This window comes from Coregonus lavaretus (assembly GCF_964263955.1).
Source record: "Coregonus lavaretus genome assembly, chromosome: 37".
NCBI lineage: Eukaryota > Metazoa > Chordata > Actinopteri > Salmoniformes > Salmonidae > Coregonus > Coregonus lavaretus.
The window spans coordinates 19,530,847-19,549,677 of record NC_140024.1 but is presented as its reverse complement, the minus strand read 5'-3'; the positions used below and the strand labels follow the sequence as shown (position 1 = coordinate 19,549,677).

The 18,831-nt window shown below is 44.0% G+C and overlaps 1 protein-coding gene across 1 annotated transcript; it reads left to right on the top strand.

Moving 5' to 3' along the window:
• Positions 1 to 1,814: 1,814 nt before the first annotated feature.
• trim66 (tripartite motif containing 66) lies at positions 1,815 to 16,877 on the top strand (the record flags this gene model as incomplete). Its single annotated transcript, XM_084154692.1, is given in 17 exon segments — positions 1,815 to 1,973; positions 1,976 to 2,267; positions 4,568 to 4,697; positions 4,991 to 5,107; positions 5,419 to 5,533; positions 6,005 to 6,151; positions 6,296 to 6,413; positions 6,568 to 7,415; positions 9,338 to 9,547; positions 10,492 to 10,642; positions 12,514 to 12,592; positions 12,698 to 12,887; positions 13,134 to 14,164; positions 14,403 to 14,535; positions 14,735 to 14,809; positions 14,921 to 15,073; positions 15,293 to 16,877. Coding segments are annotated over 17 exon segments (4,185 nt in total). The 3' UTR covers positions 15,530 to 16,877.
• Positions 16,878 to 18,831: the final 1,954 nt, after the last annotated feature.

The following is an 18,831-nucleotide window of genomic DNA, read 5'->3' as shown; positions in this document are numbered from 1 at the left end:
GCCTCACTTAGCAGGGCAGGAGAGCTGTCCCTCACAGAGAGGTATAGTGCTAACACCTTTCTGTTTTAAAAGCTAAATGGGGAGTATGAAAGGGGAGGGGGGGGGTTAAAAAGCAGGAGAGCTGAGTGAACAAGAGGCGGGGTCCGCTAGGTTTGACTAATTGTGTTTTAAAGTGGGTCTTGGAGCACACAATGGGGAATGGGATGGTTTTTAGCTCCCCTGTGAAGCGCCAGAGGATGAGAAAGTTGTCAGATTTGTAGGTCAGGCTGCAGGGGTTGGTGTTAGGCAGACTCAGAGCAGCAGAAGTGATGGTGTCTTACTAGTCTTTGCCACAACTCTGTCAGCATTACAACAATGGGAGGAGTCATATCCCCCCTTCTAATAGTGTCACTTTTAGCTGTTGTATTTTAAGACCATTACAACATGATCCTCCTCTCTACTACTGTATATGGATTGTCTTTCCAGCCATGAAGTTAGTTTTGTTTCCTTGCAGTGTGCCATTCCTTCTCTTCTGCAATACTGTGATTAGATCTTAATTGATTTCATAGTTTTAGAGGGAATCGCAGGAGTGTTTCCTACTCCCATCTGGTGCTCATCAGAGCCTGACCCGGTTTTGGTGTGCTACGTGAGCATGTGTGGCTCCAGAGGGACCTGTCCCCTCCTTGTGCTGATACAGGGATGTAGAAGGAGGTCACCAGCAGCCCACCACAACCCAGCCCACCACAGCCCAGCTCACCACAGCCCATCCCATCCCAGCCTGCTCCACTCCCGTTTGCAGTGCTTACAATTCCCTCCAACATTGTAGGTCATTCGGCCTCTCCTTCCATTTTGGGAAGGGCTTCCGGGGATATTTTGCCCTAGAAAAAAAATAATTATTGTATCTCCCTAATTCCCAATTATTATGCACAGGCTTATTTAAGAAAAAGGATTATGTTTTTTTGTGTGTGTGTTAGATGGGATGGATTTGAATTTGACACTCCTCTCCTTCTGTTCTGTGAGGAGTCCTGCACACGGATGAACCTGACGAGGAGAGGAGAGCTCAGCACGCAGGCTGTCATGTAAGCCATATTCTCTGGGGCCACCTCTCGGTGCACGCCGCTTCCTGCCGCAGGTAAAAGCGTCAGTGTGAGTGCTGCTGTGCTCTGTGTAAGTGTCAGGCTGTGCTGTCCTCTCCCTCCCACAGCGAGAGCAGCTCTGCTGGTTACCAGCTCCACCGTTCACTAGAGGACACATTATCCCAGCGCTGACATGGAGAAGGTAAGGCGTTCATTCTATTAACATTCCTATGACACGGCTGACACAGATTAGCTCAACTCTCTTTTTTCCCCACAAGCAGATTTTCTTTTCTACTATTGTTTGTGCCTCTGTGTGTAGAGGCAATTGCAGAAATAGAACGACTGTATATGCATAGACTTATTATTTGCTGTCTTAGCCCGAGGGTTTTCAGACTCTCTCAACTCTTTGATGTGCTTCAGTGTATTTCTAACAAAGTGAATATGAATATTTTTCCAAATAACTCTGAGGGGTTCATGTTAACTGTTAGCTGTAATGTGGTGAGGGTGAAAAGATACACAATGTGTTCTAAAAGAAGAAAGGATAATACTGTGCAATTGGCATGACTTCAGTAGGACCTGTTTTGTTATATTGTTGCAGCTGTATTTTGATATGTGATTTCAGTACATTTGATTTGAAAGTGCACTTCATTCTGTGCTACTAGTTGACTTTAAGCTCCATTAAAAGGGAAATGAATCAGCTGGTTGAGCAGCTTGTGTCTGTGAGTCTCAACATGGCTTCATTTTGAGGAACTTGATCGAATGCATCTGACATTCTCTGGGAATAGCTCAGAATGTGTGAGCATCGACACAAATAACAGCTCTGAGGAGTGTGATGTAGCCCAAAGTACAGAGGGAGGTAACACAAATATTTCTGACATATGTCACCCCATCTTTATATCAGACGACCTTGCTGTTTTGTGTGTGTGCGTGCTTGGTGTGTGTGTGTGTGCGTGCTTGGCGCGTGTCAATACATGACAGGTCTTCTCTGTGTGTGGCAGCGTTGCTCAGAGTGCCCAGAGCCCAGGCTAGCCCAGAGCCTGTGTACATTCTGCAACAAGTGGCTGTGCTACCAGTGCACAGACATGCACCAGCACCAGAGAGCCACCCCTCAGTGCTCAGACCTGCACCAACACCAGAAGCCCACTACCCAATGTGCCGACCTGCACCAGAGGGACCAGATGGCCCCCAGCTCCTTGCCTCCACCCGAACCAGGCAAGCATCCCTCTCTCCCAGATAGGTTCCCCGATCCCTCACTGCCTCTCCAGTCTCCACATCCGGGTGTCTCTGGCAGGTTGTGTGAGGATGGGCTTCATTTCCCCGGGGTCATCATCAGACCTGTTTGGTTTCTTTGTTTCAACTTTTTCCCATGTTTGTTTGTTAATCATGTCTCAGTAGGAAGGATTGTGATGAATTATGCATGTAGCCTGTAATGGTTGGCAGTATAGTAATGGTTCCTGCAGATCCTTATATTGTATTACAATTCCTTTTATCATGTGGCCCACATTCAGAGAATGAACACTCAGAGAATTATACTATTTTTGTAGCAACAGTGTGGTATTATTTGTGGATGCAGAAAATTACGTTTCTAGGTCTCTGCTCTTGGATGCTAAAAGGTGAAATCATACTGTAACTCTGTGATCACGTCTCACCTCTATTGTCATCTCTAAGTGTTGCTGTGTTAGTGTGTTAGTGTTTTGGTTTTGTGTTTTCGTGAGAACAACAGTTTGAAAGTGTTGTGGGTGAGAAAGCGCTGCTCTGCAGGCAGGATGTGGTCACTCAGCTCTGAGCACTGGGGCTGTGCTACGCAGTGTACAATAGGCCTTGTGGAGAGCATTGTGCAAAAGGCACTGCTCATTGGACTGGTGTGTCCAGCAGAGTGCAGTAGGGTTGCGTTCAGCAGATAGCTATGTTCAGCTGAGACTTTAGTAAGGCTCTGTGGGCCTGTGTGCAGCAGTTTGCAGTATGAACTGTGATGTGCTTGTTATGTTATAGGGTTGTGTTGAGCGCTTTACTGTTCTGTTGAGTCAGTGTTTAATTGACTGTACTAACTAGGGCCATGCTTAGCAGTGTGTGTGTGTGTGTGTGTGTGTGTGTGTGTGTGTGTGTGTGTGTGTGTGTGTGTGTGTGTGTGTGTGTGTGCAGCAGCAGTACTGTGTATTGTTGGGGGCTGTGTTTACTCATTATGACCCTGTGGTCTATCTATCACGTTGTGATCTGTTTCCTGCCCCTTGTGGTGTGTGTGTGCGTTTGTGTGTGTGTGTGTGCATTTGTGCCTGCGTGTGTGTCTGTGACTGTGGGATAACATTCTGCATCACCCCAGAGTATAGACATAGGACCAACTTGAATGTGTACAGTAGATAGCCATCTAGACATCCACCCAGTCTTCTCAGTCAACCCCTCATAGCAATGCTTAGGCCTACTCCGAGTGTAATGCACACTGTTTCATGACACAATAATTACCCAAGAGGGAAAATCAACACCAGCATCAGGATAAAATAGTCATTATTGTTCTTAAAAGTCAATTAAAGGCTTCAGTCAATTTGGGTCCAGTTTTGAAGTAAATAAACATATGCCACATGGTGATTACTTGGACTCCGTCCCAAATGATACCCTATTCCTACATAGTGCACTACTTTTGGCCAGAGCCCTATAGGGAACAGGTGCTATTTGGGACACAACCTTAGTGTGAGGAAGTGATAACCTTGGGCAGGAAGTCTCATATGTGCTGCATAAGAATCTCATTTACAGCTATTTATACAGATCATTTGCATAAGAGTAGGAACTCTCATTATATTGCAAATCAAATGACTAATGCTGCATTTATTTTTAAAACATGGCCGTTTATGCATGCACACATGAAAGTAATTTGTTCTCCAGCAGCATTTGTTACTGTCTACATCCTGCGGTGTGAAGGTTTTGTTTGATTCTTCAAAAGCCAACGAACAAAGTTATTAATCTAGATTGGCACTGGTCTTTCATTTCTCCGATCAAATACTTTCTCTCTCTGCCCTATTTTCCATCTGTTTACCCATTCTTCAAGCCCAGAAATATTTACTAGATTTAAAGGATGCCATATTTCCCCAACCTAAAATAGTTTTGGAATGATGATGATACTGAATGACTCATCAAATACATGTTACTTGAGGCCAATATCAGATTCAATGTATTTTTCAACTCTAAAATAGAGTAGAGTGAGATTGCAGATAATTTTTTAACTAAATGAAACAAAACTAAACAGGAAACATTCAGCGAAATAGTAGTTTATCTTGTAGCTTGATATAAAAATAGAATAAAACGTTGATATACATAAACTGTGCTCTGCCAGACAGTAATGTTATACAGTTGCCTTTTAGTAGGCCACTTTTGTTTGCATGAGATATCTTTGTGAATTTCTTTGCTTGTACAGCACCAATTCCTCCCAACACCTTTTACTGTACGTGTGAATTGCTTGTTTAGTCCTTCTCTGTGGTAATGCTATGTTTCTCTCCCCCCTCCCCCTCTCTGCCCGCTAGGCCCTGGGTCGTGTGGCCGCCCCCTCCTCATGTGCCACTCTCACAGACAGGAGCCCTTGGAGCTCTTCTGCGAGTCTTGTGACCTCATGTGCTGCAGCAGCTGTCACCTGTCCGCCCACAAGAACCACAGGTCAGTCCATAGACACGGCACAAGGGCATTACAGTGAGGGGCTAACAGCAGGTTAAAAACCTCCTGCATTGTGTCTGGTGCATAACTTCAGCCTGCCTAATTCTAATTCAGTTCATATGATACGTTGCCCTGTAGCCTGTGATTTTGCAGTGCATTAGTGGTCCCAAAAGCCCCTAACGTCATGCAGTAACTAGCCCTCAAGGAGATGCTTTAAATGAAACGGTGTAAAGTGGGGAGGATAAGGGGGTTTCTATTGTATTATTTGACCCACTGTGATGGCTGTTTGTCCTCAGGTTGGTGCACATTGGTAAGGCCCTGCAGGACCAACAGTGGCAGTTTGAGAGCCTGGTGGCTCAGCTGGAGGAGAGGAGGTCTGCAGTGGAGAGCACAGCCAAACAGATAGAGGACAGGTAAGCTCCGCTTGTACAATACAGACAGATGTGGAGAATGATCAAGTGTATACGCTGATCTCATAAAGCAAGTGTAAAGCCAACAGCTGGTGGTCTCAGAAACTTGGCTAGAATTTACCAGAGCAATGTTGATGACATGTATATGTCCTCTCAAAGATCATATACAAAACACTCTCCAACTCTGAATGAAATACCCATCTAACATTTGTAAAGCATCCAAGTGCAATAAAGCACTCATACACCACAATCCCTCAACTGTTTTGGTTTCTCTGTCAGTAATCAGAATGTCATTTTCTCTGTGCTCCTCTCAGGCTGCACGGTGTAAAGATCACGCAGAGGAAGGCTGAGAACCAGATTAAAATGGCAAAGATGATTATGATGAATGAGCTGAACAAACGGGCCAACCTATTAATAGAGCAACTGGAGGTAATGACTTTCCCCCTTTCTCTCTCTCTCTCTCTCTCTCTCTCTCTCTCTCTCTCTCTCTCTCTCTCTCTCTCTCTCTCTCTCTCTCTCTCGCTCTCTCTCTCTCTCTCTCTCTCTCTCTCTCTCTCTCTCTCTCTCCCTCTCTCTCCCTCCCTCCCTCCCTCCCTCCCTCCCTCCCCTCAGTCTCAATGTTTCCGGGGGCATTCATCTCCAGTGTCTAGCTGACCATGAATGTACATGTTCCCAATCAGGAGCGCGCCCAACATTATCTAATCAGCCCTGACCGCTCGCGATGGAGAGGCAATAATGATCTGTCAAAAAAGCAGGGATCTTAAGAATGAAATCCGGCGAAAAACTAGCCATTGATTAGCCCCTCTCTCTCCATCTGTACTACGCGCTCTCCATGCCAGCAATTACACATGAGCATGTTTCTGTCTGCCTCTGTGTGTGTGTGTGTATTTGTGTGTGTAGAAGATCTCTGAGGACTTCCAGCGGCGTCTGGAGGACCAGCTGCAGGGGGCGATAGAGATGTGCAGCCAGCTGGACCACGTGCAGAACTTCATCAGCTGGGCAACGGCCCACCACCTCAAGAACCCACTGCTCTTCAGCAGGGAGCTGGTAGGTCTGAAGGGACAGAGGGGTGGGCGTGCAGGTCAAACACAAGGCCATTCTTTTTCCGCTTGTAAAATGCAAGGCCATTTTTTTGGAGTTGATTATGGAAAAAAGGTCATTTTGGCTTATAGGACACCTCTCCTCCTTTAGATTTCTCTCCAGATGCAGCGCCTGCTTGAACCCCCGCTCCACTCAGACGCCTGGCTCCCGGTGAAGATCAAGTTCAACTGGGATGCCAGCTACTGGACTAAGCAGATCTCAACTTTGGGTAAACTAAGGCTTAAATGACTTGGCTGCAATAGCTTGGCTGCAGTGACTGGTTGTAAACTGGTTGTATGTATTTACTGAAAGTGTTGCATTTAATGCCGTCCTACTGGAGACCAGTCCTTGTTCCTAAACTACAAGTATCTCTGTTGTTCTAGGTCAGCTCACTGCCGAGGGGGGAAATCGCTCCTACTCTGAGGGCGTGGCCTTCCCCAGCATCCTGAGGCCCCAGCCTATCACCTGCTTGTCCCTGCCATCTGTGTGCCATGGAGGGCGGGAGCAGGGCTGTGCCTTCCAGGCCTGCTATCAGCCCCAGATGTGCTGCCTCCACTGCATACCCCCACAGCCAGCTGTGCAGCTGGACAAGACCCAGCGGGAACCCAACCCCTACTCTGCCAGGTGTGCCCAGTCCACCCTCAGCTCTCCTTCCCTGGCCCTGCACCAGAGTCAGCTGCTGAGGTGCAGGGGCCCTGACAGTCCTCCAGGTCCACCAGCCGTGGTGCCGTCCTCCATGCAGCGTCCCCAGCAGCCAGCACATCTCCCGGCTGCTGACCCAGGCCTGCTCAGCTCCAGCTTCAACAGTGGAGGTCTTGGACTCCAGCCCCCAGCCACAGCCCTCTACCAGCCTCAGATTCAGCCGCTTCCTGACACTCTTGCACAGCCAGCAACAGACGGGGCCAGGGAAGGCCAGGGCCAACAGGCCAGCAGAGAGAGAGAGCAGACTCCTGGGCAGCCAGCTGTGGACAGAGAGGTGTTGACAGAGCAGATCCAGGAGGGGGGCAGGGAGAAGACCTATGCACAGACAGTGGTGGACAGAGAGGTGCTGACAGAAGGGATCCAACAGGAGAGGAGAGCGCAGACGCACACCCAGCAGCAGCAGCAACAACAGCAGCAACAGCAGCAGCTCCTGGCTCCCCTAGAGGCTGAGCTGACAGTGGAGCAGCAGGGGGAAGAGCAGCAGGAGGCCAGGACTACACAGCCATCCAGAGACTGCAGAGATGGCAGGGTGAGTTGACCAGAGCACACGATAATTAACATTGTTTCTTCGCATCAGAGATGCTTAAACCATATCAACTTAGTAAAGCTGTCCATGTTTGCTCAGCGATAGTGCACTTTTGGAAGGAGAACAGTTTTTGGCCCCAGTTGGAGTTCCCCCATTGTTGTCTGTTGACCAGAGAGCTGTATAGGTACCACAACCTCATTTGGCTTTCATTCTATTAACTCCCCAGTGATGACACATGTCCCTCCTCATTCTCTATGGCCTTATAGACCTCACCACACACTCTGAGCTTAGAGGTGTCAAAACACACGCTCTTGCTCACAAACACCTCTCAGACTCACAGTAACACACATGCCTCAGCTCTGCCTCGCTTCTGGCCATGCACACATACACTCACACACAAACCACAGGTCACACACCTGTCCTGAGGAGAATAGTGCAAGGTACAGCCATTGTTTCACTTCAGTTGTGCATTATGGCAGAATAAAAAGCCAATGGGTTGAGGGAAGGCTGGATACAGTAAATTGGTTTCATGGTGTTATAATTGAAGCTCGAAGCACATTGTACCGCAGGGAGCTTTGCATGATTGCAAGTCTTAAACCCAGGCTGACAGCAGTATTTCCTGTCTCAATATCTACATACAGCGGATATTGAAATAATGCTGGCAATAACTTTGTTTACGCTAAATGTTCAGTCACAGTGGTTGACAGCTGCCCTGAAAACAGATGGTGCTACAGAAACCTGAGTGGCTTCCGTTTTGAAGAAGGGACGATGCTTAAGAAAGAGCCACACTAACACAATCAAAGCACCAGCTATGCTGAAATATATAAAAAAACATTTATTGCAGCATTGCAGTAAAGTTAAAAAAAGATGATACTGTTTATTATTAGTACCCTTGGTACCAGCGATTGAGCAACCGAATGATCACCGATCAAAAATGTTCCTCCTGCATGATTACAACAACAGAGGCACATTATTTCCGCCTTGCCAAGACACAGTGAGTGAAAGTGAAAAGAAAAAGCGCTTGGGCGCAGCCACATACGTACTTAACCTGGTAATAATGAGACACTTGGGGAATTGGTGGAGCTGGCAGGTTGATTTCAGCTCTGGGTACCCTTCTCTCAGATACATCCCTGTCTTCTGTCTCTCTCCCTCGTCCTCTAGAAGAGGATTATAGCTCCTTTCTCTGCATTTAGACTCCTTCACACCTCTCCTCGGGGCGCGGATCAGGTAAGTGTTTTAATCGTGTGGTAATTATGAGCACATGCTCCGTGTCAGCTGGCCTAAATCTCCATGGTGTATCATCTGGCCTACATCTCATTGGTGTGTGGCGCACTGTGAAAAATAGTGTGGAGGAGAGGTGAGAGGAAGAGGAGGGGTGCTGAAAACACAGGCTAGTGCTGGAGCTTAGTCAGGCATATGGCAGCATTAGCACAGGGACACAGTTGCTGGGGGCTTTTTGGAAAACAGGCATTAGTGAAATGGTGATGAGAGGAGAAGGCCAATGGAGGAGAGACAGAAAGAGTCTAATCTGTGATGTGCTAATGCCGCTGATTCAAAGGAGCCTAGCTAACGCACTTCTGACGGTGGATTTACATACGATAATTGGTGTTGTAACTAAACCCTTCATTATCAGTAGAATAACGGTGTTGTGAGCAGTTGTGTGGGCCATCTCTCGCTGAAATGAATGGGCTTTGTAGCGATTGTGTTGTTTTTAATCAGACAGGCAGGGCTCACAGAATGGATTCTGAGTGGTGTCCTTAGTGCGTGCGTGTGAGACTGAAGGTTGTTCCGCCTCACACCTCCCACCACCGCACTGTCTCTCTGTTGCTATGACATGAATAGATGCACCTGTGTTGTATGATGCTCAGTCAGCAAGAGTACAGTGTGCTGAGGCGGTCTGCCTTTGTGTTTCTGTGTCCTGACAGAGATCCACTTCACTGGAGATGTCTGTGACGGCCCATGGGTTCAGTGTTGATGCTCAGAGCAGCAGGCCCAACTCACTGCGTGGGAGGAAGAGTCGATCCCAGAGCATCCCACCAGAACTGGCAGGCCCCTCCACAGACAGGCCCCTGGGGGCCACCCACAGCCTAGCAACAGCAACAGCAGCCATGGAACGGGGATGCAGGGCAGACCAGGTAACCCATTAACCCATTAATGAACAGAGACCTGCTGCCATAGAGATCCTATAATTCATGTAATTCTATGCCTACTGCTACCAAGGAGAGTGCAGGTAAAAGGTTATGGCCGACTTGAGAAAAGCAATTATCAATAAATGACTGGCATCTATTATAAAATGTTCAACGGACAATTAATGGACACTTATAGTCATGCATATTCTCTTCAACTTTCATTATTACATGTCAGCTTCTTAAGTCTGTCTAGCTGTTAATGCTGTTCTGATCAGGCTTTTATAAGAGACATGCCATTATACAGTTCCATTAGGGACATTACAGTATAGCTACAAAGAAAATAACATTGTAAAAGAAAACAATATTCCAAATACTGTATCTATTACAATATGTCAGATGAAAAAGTTATTTTAAGGCAGTCTCAGCAGTTTGGGATTAGATTTTAAAGAGATACATATGTGGTAGAGAGGTTTGGCTCTCAGACTTAAAACCTTGTTCTTGTTACACACATGGCACTGTAAATTCTTTGCAGAGGGTAAAACACATTACCAAAAAACAGAACTGATACAGCAATGAGTCCATTTGCTTTTATTGCAAACAAATTGGACACAGCTGCTAGTGTTGCTGTTTAAAGGTAAATGTATCTGATTACAGATGTATTCTTTTAATTGCATTCCAACAAAATTACCTTTTTGGGTCAATCAGATTCCAAGTTTTTGGCGGCAACACCTTTTCTTGTTGTTGTCTCTGTAGTTGACTTTGTAGCATGATGTAGTACAATACCCATAATGCTTTGTAACGATATCTGGTTTATCTTACTAAACACATTCCTAAAGCTAACACTAAGGTGTCCCGTCTCCTTATTTTGACAGACTTTGGATGTAAAATATGGTTGGTGTCTGTGCTTGATAAAGTAGTTGATGTTGATGATGACTGATTCCCTCCCTCAGCATGGTTGTATGGATCTCAGGCGGAGGAGGCTGTCTTCTGATGGAGTGATACGATCTGTGGCCTCCTGGGAGAGATCCTTAGCCACTCCTCCCTCCAGAGGCCAGCCCAGCCTGCGCCTGTCACCTTTGACCATCTACAAGACAGAGCCAGGTAGTGAGCCACTTAACTTCCAAATGTTATACATTTATTATTTATTTATGTATTATTATACAATATAATTTACATTTCTCACATTATTTATTCATTTACGTATGCACTTTACACTGCAATTCAGATCTAGCTGCCAATATTGTACACCATGGCAATAATAAACTACACCTTACTATAGATATATATATATATATATAAATATATATACAGTACCAGTCAAAAGTTTGGACACACCTATTCATTCAAGGGTTTTTCTTAATTTTTTGCTATTTTCTACATTGTAGAATAATAGTGAAGACATCAAAACTATGAAATAACACATATAAAATCATGTAGTAACCAAAAAAGTGTTAAAAAAATCTAAATATATTTTAGATTTTAGATTCTTCAAAGTAGCCACCCTTTGCCTTGATGACAGCTTTGCACACTCTTGGCATTCTCTCAGCCAGCTTCACCTGAAATGCTTTTCCAACAGTCTTGAAGGAGTTCCCACATATGCTGAGCACTTGTTGGCTGCTTTTCCTTCACTCATCCCAAACATCTCATGTGGTTAGAGGTCGGGTGATTGTGGAGGCCAGGTCATCTGATGCAGCACTCCATCACTCTCCTTCTTGGTAAAATAGCCCTTACACAGCCTGGAGGTGTGTTGGGTCATTGTCCTGTTGAAAAACAAATGATAGTCCCACTAAGCCCAAACCAGATGGGATGGCGTATCGCTGCAGAATGCTGTGGTAGACATGCTGGTTAAGTGTGCCTTGAATTCTAAATAAATCACAGACAGTGTCACCAGCAAAGCACACCCACACCATCACACCTCCTCCTTCATGCTTCACGGTGGGAAGACACGGCGGTTGTAACCAAACATTTCAAATTTGGACTCCAGACCAAAGGACAGATTTCCACTGGTCTAATGTCCATTGCTCATGTTTCTTGGGCCAAGCAAGTCTCTTCTTCTTATTGGTGTCCTTTAGTAGTGGTTTCTTTGCAGCAATTTGACCATGAAGGCCTGATTCACGCAGTTTCCTCTGAACAGTTGACGTTGAGATGTGTCTGTTACTTGAACTATGTGAAGCATTTATTTGGGCTGCAATTTCTGAGGCTGGCAACTCTAATGAACTTATCCTCTGCAGCAGAGGTAACTCTGGGTCTTCCTTTCCTGTGCCGGCCCTCATGAGAGCCAGTTTCATCATAGCGCTTGATGATTTTTGCGACTGCACTTGAAGAAACTTTCAAAGTTCCGGATTGACTGACCTTGATGTCTTAAAGTAATGATGGACTGTCGTTTCTCTTTGCTTATTTGAGCTGTTGTTGCCATAATATGGACTTGGTCTTTTACTAAATAGGGCTTCTGTATACCACCCCTACCTTGTCACAACACAACTGATTGGCTCAAACGCATTAAGAAGGAAAGAAATTCCACAAATTAACTTTTAACAAGGCACACCTGTTAATTGAAATGCATTCCAGGTGACTACCTCATGAAGCTGGTTGAGAGAATGCCAAGAGTGTGCAAAGCTGTCATCAAGGCAAAGGGTGGCAACTTTGAAGAATCTAAAAGAAAAAATATATTTTGATTTTTAAACACTTTTTTGGTTACTACATGATTCCATATGTGTTATTTCATAGTTTTGATGTCTTCACTATTATTCTATTACCCTTTAATGAATAGGTGTGTCCAAACCTTTGACTGGTACTATATATATATATATATATATAAATGTAGATAAATATTTTCTGATTATGTAGTAACAATATGCTCTCATATGAACACTGAGAGATGAATACAGTATCATCATCACTAATATCTAAATTCTGCTTTCACGTCAGCTAAATGGATTCATCAAATGATTATTCTTTCCCCTGTTTACCAGATTATGTCTATGCATATGATGAGACTGGGCATGACGTCAAAGGAAAATACAGAATACCAAGAAAGACTCGAGACAACAGGTACATTCTATTTAAACATCACACTAATCTTCAAAAAAGAAGTTGAAGTCAAAAGGGAAAAAGCTAAAGTTATGTTGCGTCATCACTTCCCTCTTGATACATCAGTGACAGAGAGGTTCAGAAGGAACCTGGGAGTTCCAGTTCCAAGGTTCCAGTGGTGTGTTTGGAAAGGCTGAAGATCCTGGTGTCCCGGATCCCACCACAGGGGCGGCGACAGAGTGACCCTCTGCCAGGCACTGCGACAGAAAGGACCGGACCTGTTCCACAGAGGGGATGGAAGGACAAGATGACTGAGGTAAGCTCCACTAAAACACTGTGAGCTCTCTTCTCTTCCAGAAAGTCTATGATGTCAGATTATACTAGTTTCATAACCACAATAAACATTATGTCTGAACTACTTTTGTTCACCAGCTGGCTCTTATAAGCGGCAGCAATTAGCCCGGAGAAGAGGCTAGGTCTGAACTAAATTGCAATGTGTTTCAGATCAGGGTATAATACTACTGGCATGTTTTACATTTCAAACTCTGTACTTTGTCTACAGGGAATATCAAAAGAAGCCGAGGTCTCAACGGTCAACCCATCTCTGGAGAAACAATACTCAGAGAGACACACAATCAATCTATCTCTCCCACCTCCAGTAATCAATGATTGGCCTGAGCATGGAAGACACAGTCCTCACAAAGAGCTCACACTGCAAGTACCCGCCACTGATCTTATATCACCTCCACCTTTCTCTGCACCTGACCTTGACTCTGACTCAGATCCCAGGTCAATCTCAGAAGCTGTTTCTGACCCTGAACTGGACTCGGACCCACAACAAGAATCGGATCCTCAGCAAGAGTCTGACCCACAACCAGAATCTGACCCTCAAGCTGAGTCTGCATCGGAGGCTGATCTGGAATCAGTTGCTGATGAGGAATCTCCTGATGAGGCTGCTACAGAATCTGAACCTAGTGTGGAATCTGAACCTAGTGTAGAATCAGAACCTAGTGTGGAATCAGAACCTAGTGTGGAATCAGAACCTAGTGTGGAATCAGAACCTAGAGTGGAATCAGAAGGTGGTGAAGAATCAGAGAATGGTTTAGAATCAGAGAATGGTGAAGACCTGGATGCTGATGCGGAATCGGAGGCTGATATGGAATCGGACCTCCAACCTGATCCTGACTCAGATCCCCGTTTTCCATCTGAAACACGTCCGGGATTAGATTCAGACCTGGAATCAGACTGTGCACAACCCCCTGAATCACTAGGGTCTGCAGAATCTGGACCAGATCTGGAATCGGAGCCAGACTCAGCCCCTGACCCAACCTCTATCAGTCCTGACCCAGCCTCTCTAAGTCCTGACCCAGGAGTGGAGTCCTCTCCAGCCCAGAGGGCCCTGCCTGCAGACCCTGGTCCACAGAGGCATTGTGAAGGAGCCGAGCAGGCCCTGCCTGGTGCAGAGACCATGGAGATGGAGAGTGAAGACTTCTGTGCCGTGTGTCTGATCGGAGGAGACCTTCTGTGCTGTGACAGCTGTCCCAAAGTCTTCCACCTGTCCTGCCATGTGCCCTCTCTCCTCAGCTTCCCCACGTAAGTCCTCTCACCACCATAAGTCATAGACTGGGTCCCAAATGGCATCCGATTCCCTATATAGTGCATTACTTTTGACCAGGGCTCATAGGGCTCTGGTCAAAAGTAGTGCACTATACAGAGAATAGGGTGCCATTTGGGACACCGCCTCACTTCTCTCATCCATCAGTCCTGTCTACACTACTGCTCTGTGGTTGAGGATAACCAATGTCTGCCTCTATGTCCTCTCCCACTTCAGGGGTGACTGGGTGTGTACCTTCTGCAGAGATATCCAGCAGCCAGAGGTGGAGTATGACTGTGAGAACCAGAGGCTGGCTGTAGAACGTTCAGGAAAGCCACTGCCTCATGGGCTCTCTGCTTGTGACCAGAGAGTAAGTATTATTCTTCATTATGAAAATTGAAATGAAATATCTTCAAGTCTCAACTGACACTGGACTCAAAATATTACCGGTAATGACCAGTCAGTAGTGTCAAGGAGGGCTCAATGTCTTCTGTATGTGTGGTTTCACACCTACTAGTTACAGTAAGTGTTATTTATCATAAGCAATCAATGTTGTTCCCTCTCTGTAGAAATGTGAGAGGTTGACTCTGTTGATCTGCAGCAACATGCTAAGTGCTCCCTTCCATGAGCCAGTCAGTCCACTGGTGAGTGATCCCCATCTTATTCTTAATCAGCATGTTAGTATTCACACTACTCCACAAAAACACAGTGATCTGGTTTAATAAAATGTGATTTGTGTGTGTTTTGAAACCTAGGCTCGCCACTACTACCAGATAATCAAAAGGCCCATGGATCTGTCTGTGATCAGGGCCAAACTCAGTAAGAGGAGCACTCACCACTACTATTCACCTGAGGAGTTTGTGGCTGATGTCTCCCTCATGTTCAGGAACTGTGCAAAGTTCAATTATGTAAGTGATATAGATTAATAATAATATGTTAGTGATAGAGGTTAAACTTTATATATTGACCACTCTTTCAGTGCTATATTACAAAGGCATATTTTATTGTATCATTTACATTTTGAAATGTCCCACAATGCAATAATAAGTACTGATCCAGGTCACAGTAGTAAAACCTGAGATGAGCTGTGTTTAATGTCTGGTTTCACTGTCTGGTCTGTCCTCCAGCCGGACTCAGAGGTGGCCCAGGCAGGTCGCAGCCTGGAGACATTTTTCAGCTCCAGACTCAGGGAGGTGTTCCCAGACAGGGCCTTCCCTGTAGCCGAGGAGGACTCTGACAGCGATGAATACGACGAGGTGTACAGAGCAGCCGAGGGCGGCTTCCCCTGGCCAGAGAAGAGAGAGCAGTGCCACAGGAAGAGGAAGAGGAGGCACTCTCTCAACTGGAGGAAGCATAACTTCTAGTTGGGGGCAGTGGGGCAGAGCCTACACTGGCTATTATGAAGGACAGTATGACATGATATTGCACTGGACGTTTCCATCCAAGAGAGGAAGCTGAGTTTTTATGAAGGGATTGTATGTACATATTTACATTTTGAGAATTGTACTTGTTCATTATAAATGTTACCTGCTCTTAATTTGACCTGATATTTGTGTCAAATATTATTGTATAACTATAATCTGACATACATCTTTATACTTATTATGCCTTTATAAACTGTGTTTCTGGTATTTGTTTTTTGTTTCAGATATATTTGTAGATTCTACCTATATTTGTAGATTCTCCATCATATATACAGCAAAACATATAAGGTCAGTATTGATAAATGGTAAACATATTTATAAATGTTAAACTCTACATTATCTTGTTTTATATATTAATATTGATTGTTTTTAGTGGCTGAATGATTGCAGGCAGTTAGTAAATACAGACTATTAATGTTAATATTTCTGTCTTTCATTTTATATATATATATATAATATGTCTCTCTGTCCTATATGCACTTATAGTACAGTATAGAATGTTATGTACGGCCTCCCTTTTTTTACAGTAATGATTTGAGTGACTGACAGAGGGCGCTCTATCTTCAGCAGCAATGACAGAGCACAAAGGAAAAGGTTACGTTCATATTGAACCAAGGGGGCTATTCAAAGAAGATTAAGATAAATATAAAAAAGAAAATATCTTTATTTGAAATTGCCACAATAGTATTGCAAGGCACGTATGCTTTAGATTTGCATTGATTAAATCCTAATGAAATTATACTTCATTAGTATAAGGCCAGTATTAATAATGATTATTTCTCAGGCTTAATGGGAGTGTGAGGTATTTGATCCAGTGTGAATAAGCAGAAAGAGCTGGAGAAGTTAAGAGAGACTTAAGAGGAATGTTATGTTATTTGAACTTTATGTGGTTTCTAGGTAGAATGTACATGTTCGTTTTTCATTTATGTAAAATGGCTGCTGCAATAAGGTAGAGCTGGCTGTATTTTTTTAAAGGTTGCTGCAAAATAACAGCTGAAATTAACTGTCGGATCAAGTTAAGTTTGCCATTTGAATAAACAAACAGACTTAATAAGATTGTAGGTATTGTTTCTCAGTAGTATTTAATTTGGACTTTTCAATATGGAATATCTCTGCTTCCATCTCTAATATTGAATCCTAAAAGCTACAAAGACCCTCTCAGAGGTTGTTGGTATCAATAAATGTCAATTTAAAAGAGAACAGTTGAAGAGAAAAGTGCTGTATTTGAAACAGTCCTGACTATTCTTCTACGGTTCCTTTTGATTCCTCATTTCTATTCTGTTTGAAGTTATTTTATGGGGTTATGGAAATAATAAATGTCTATCTTTAACCGACAAATGCATGTTTTGTATCAACATTTCTTGCCAGTTACTACCTAAAATATATGTATTAAGCTTAAAGGTATGCTGAGTCATTTCTGGAGTTTTTTGGGGCTTTGACAGAATGGGGTTGTGATTAGTTGCCGACAGTCAAGTGTCAGTCAGCGTCCCACCTCTTCTCCATATGGGCGGTGCTGCTGTGGACTTGACAAGATGCAGGATGCGTTGCCTACTGGAGACATGGAGCCAGAGCATCAGTGTGTATTAGTGCAGAAGACTTCCCAGGATTGTGAGTTTGTTCAAATATTTAATTTACATGAAGACATTAAGGAAAATAATCTCCTAAAATAACCACATTTATGTTGATGTAAGCTCTTTCACAACTTCTTTCATCTTCCTTTATTTACGGCAGCTAGCCATATCCAAGATAGATAACATGCCTTACTAAATATTTCATGGAGATAAAAAAGTGTTTCAAAGTTGTAGTGCCTACCATGCAACTTTCCTCAAAGCCCTGATTCTCTGTTTGTCTAATACTTTTCCTACCTAAAAGCCATTTTCTCTTAATGAGTTAGAACATTATAAGTTGCCTGGAACCCTTTAAATCTTTCACTTTGAGTGTAATCTTCCATTTAAGGTGATTCACAGGGTCCTTATGGTTGCTTATGGTCGAGGGCAGTGAATGATGTATGATTAATCGCGGCTCCCTTTGAAAACCACCGGCTAGCACCGACCAATTTTCTAATTCAATTATCCTCGAAAGTCTTGATTGAACCATCATGCAGACATTAAAGCATTCCACACTGAAATGTTTCACTAAAGGCACAAGAATAACAGAGCAGCCTGGTGTATTTGTGCTGGATGCAGGGCCGGCTCTAGCCTTTTGGGGGCCCTAAGCAAAATGTTGTTGGCTTTACAGCTAATTTCCTGCAATTCTACACATTTTGAAATAGGGTGGAGATTTTGTTTATTTTCTTTTAGGCTAATTTCCTGCAATTCTACATATTTTGCCATGATTTATACCACGTTAATATGATATCTGAGTGAGAGTGACTAACAAAATCAATTGGGGCCCCGTGGGCATGTGCCCTGTGTGCCCGGTCGGTAATTCGACCATGATTAAGATAAGATATACTTTATTAGTCCATGCAATATGGACATTTGATTACTGCTTTTATCCAACCTGAAATTACAAGAGAAAAACTGCTGATGCACAACCAAATTCTGAAATTGCACCTTGTGTATTCTACTATTCTAACTCTCAACAGTAACTTGAAACCCCGACTGAGTTCCTAAAACTATTTATATCGCTTATGTCGCTTATACCTAGGGCTTGCCCTGGCTGGACTGTAATGAGGACTGTGAGTGGTAAGCAGTGAGAAGTGGTGCTGTCTTGACTGTGGGCTAGCTAGCAGCAGACTGGTGGGTCTTCACGTCACAGAGAGAGGAGTGGTCTTTTGGACAGCTCAGACATTTCCATCATTGACCGTAAGTCATTTTCTCTGGAGATGCAATCATGGCAGCCTATTAATAATGATAGGATCATCTTAATGTGGGGGAGTCTGGAAAAGACTTTAGCAGAGTTGTGAGCCATGGAAGTCACAAGAAGTAACAAGATAATAAAACACACTGTAGTCTTTGCAAAAAAATCTAATATTATACTAACCACCATATTTAAGTATTAACTAAAGAATTCGATCTATGCTCCTTTCATACTCTCTCTAACCATACTTTTGAAAATGTTAATCAAGGAAAAGCATGATGGATTTAATGGATTTGCATGTCCAATGAATGTCCTTTTTGTTGGACTCTCAATCCATGTAGTTAGGCCAAAGAAGGGTCTTTCAAAAGTTTAGAAATCCTAAGCCCCAAATGCTAATGAAAAGTGCAAACTATAAATATAATTTCAGCAAGGCACGAACT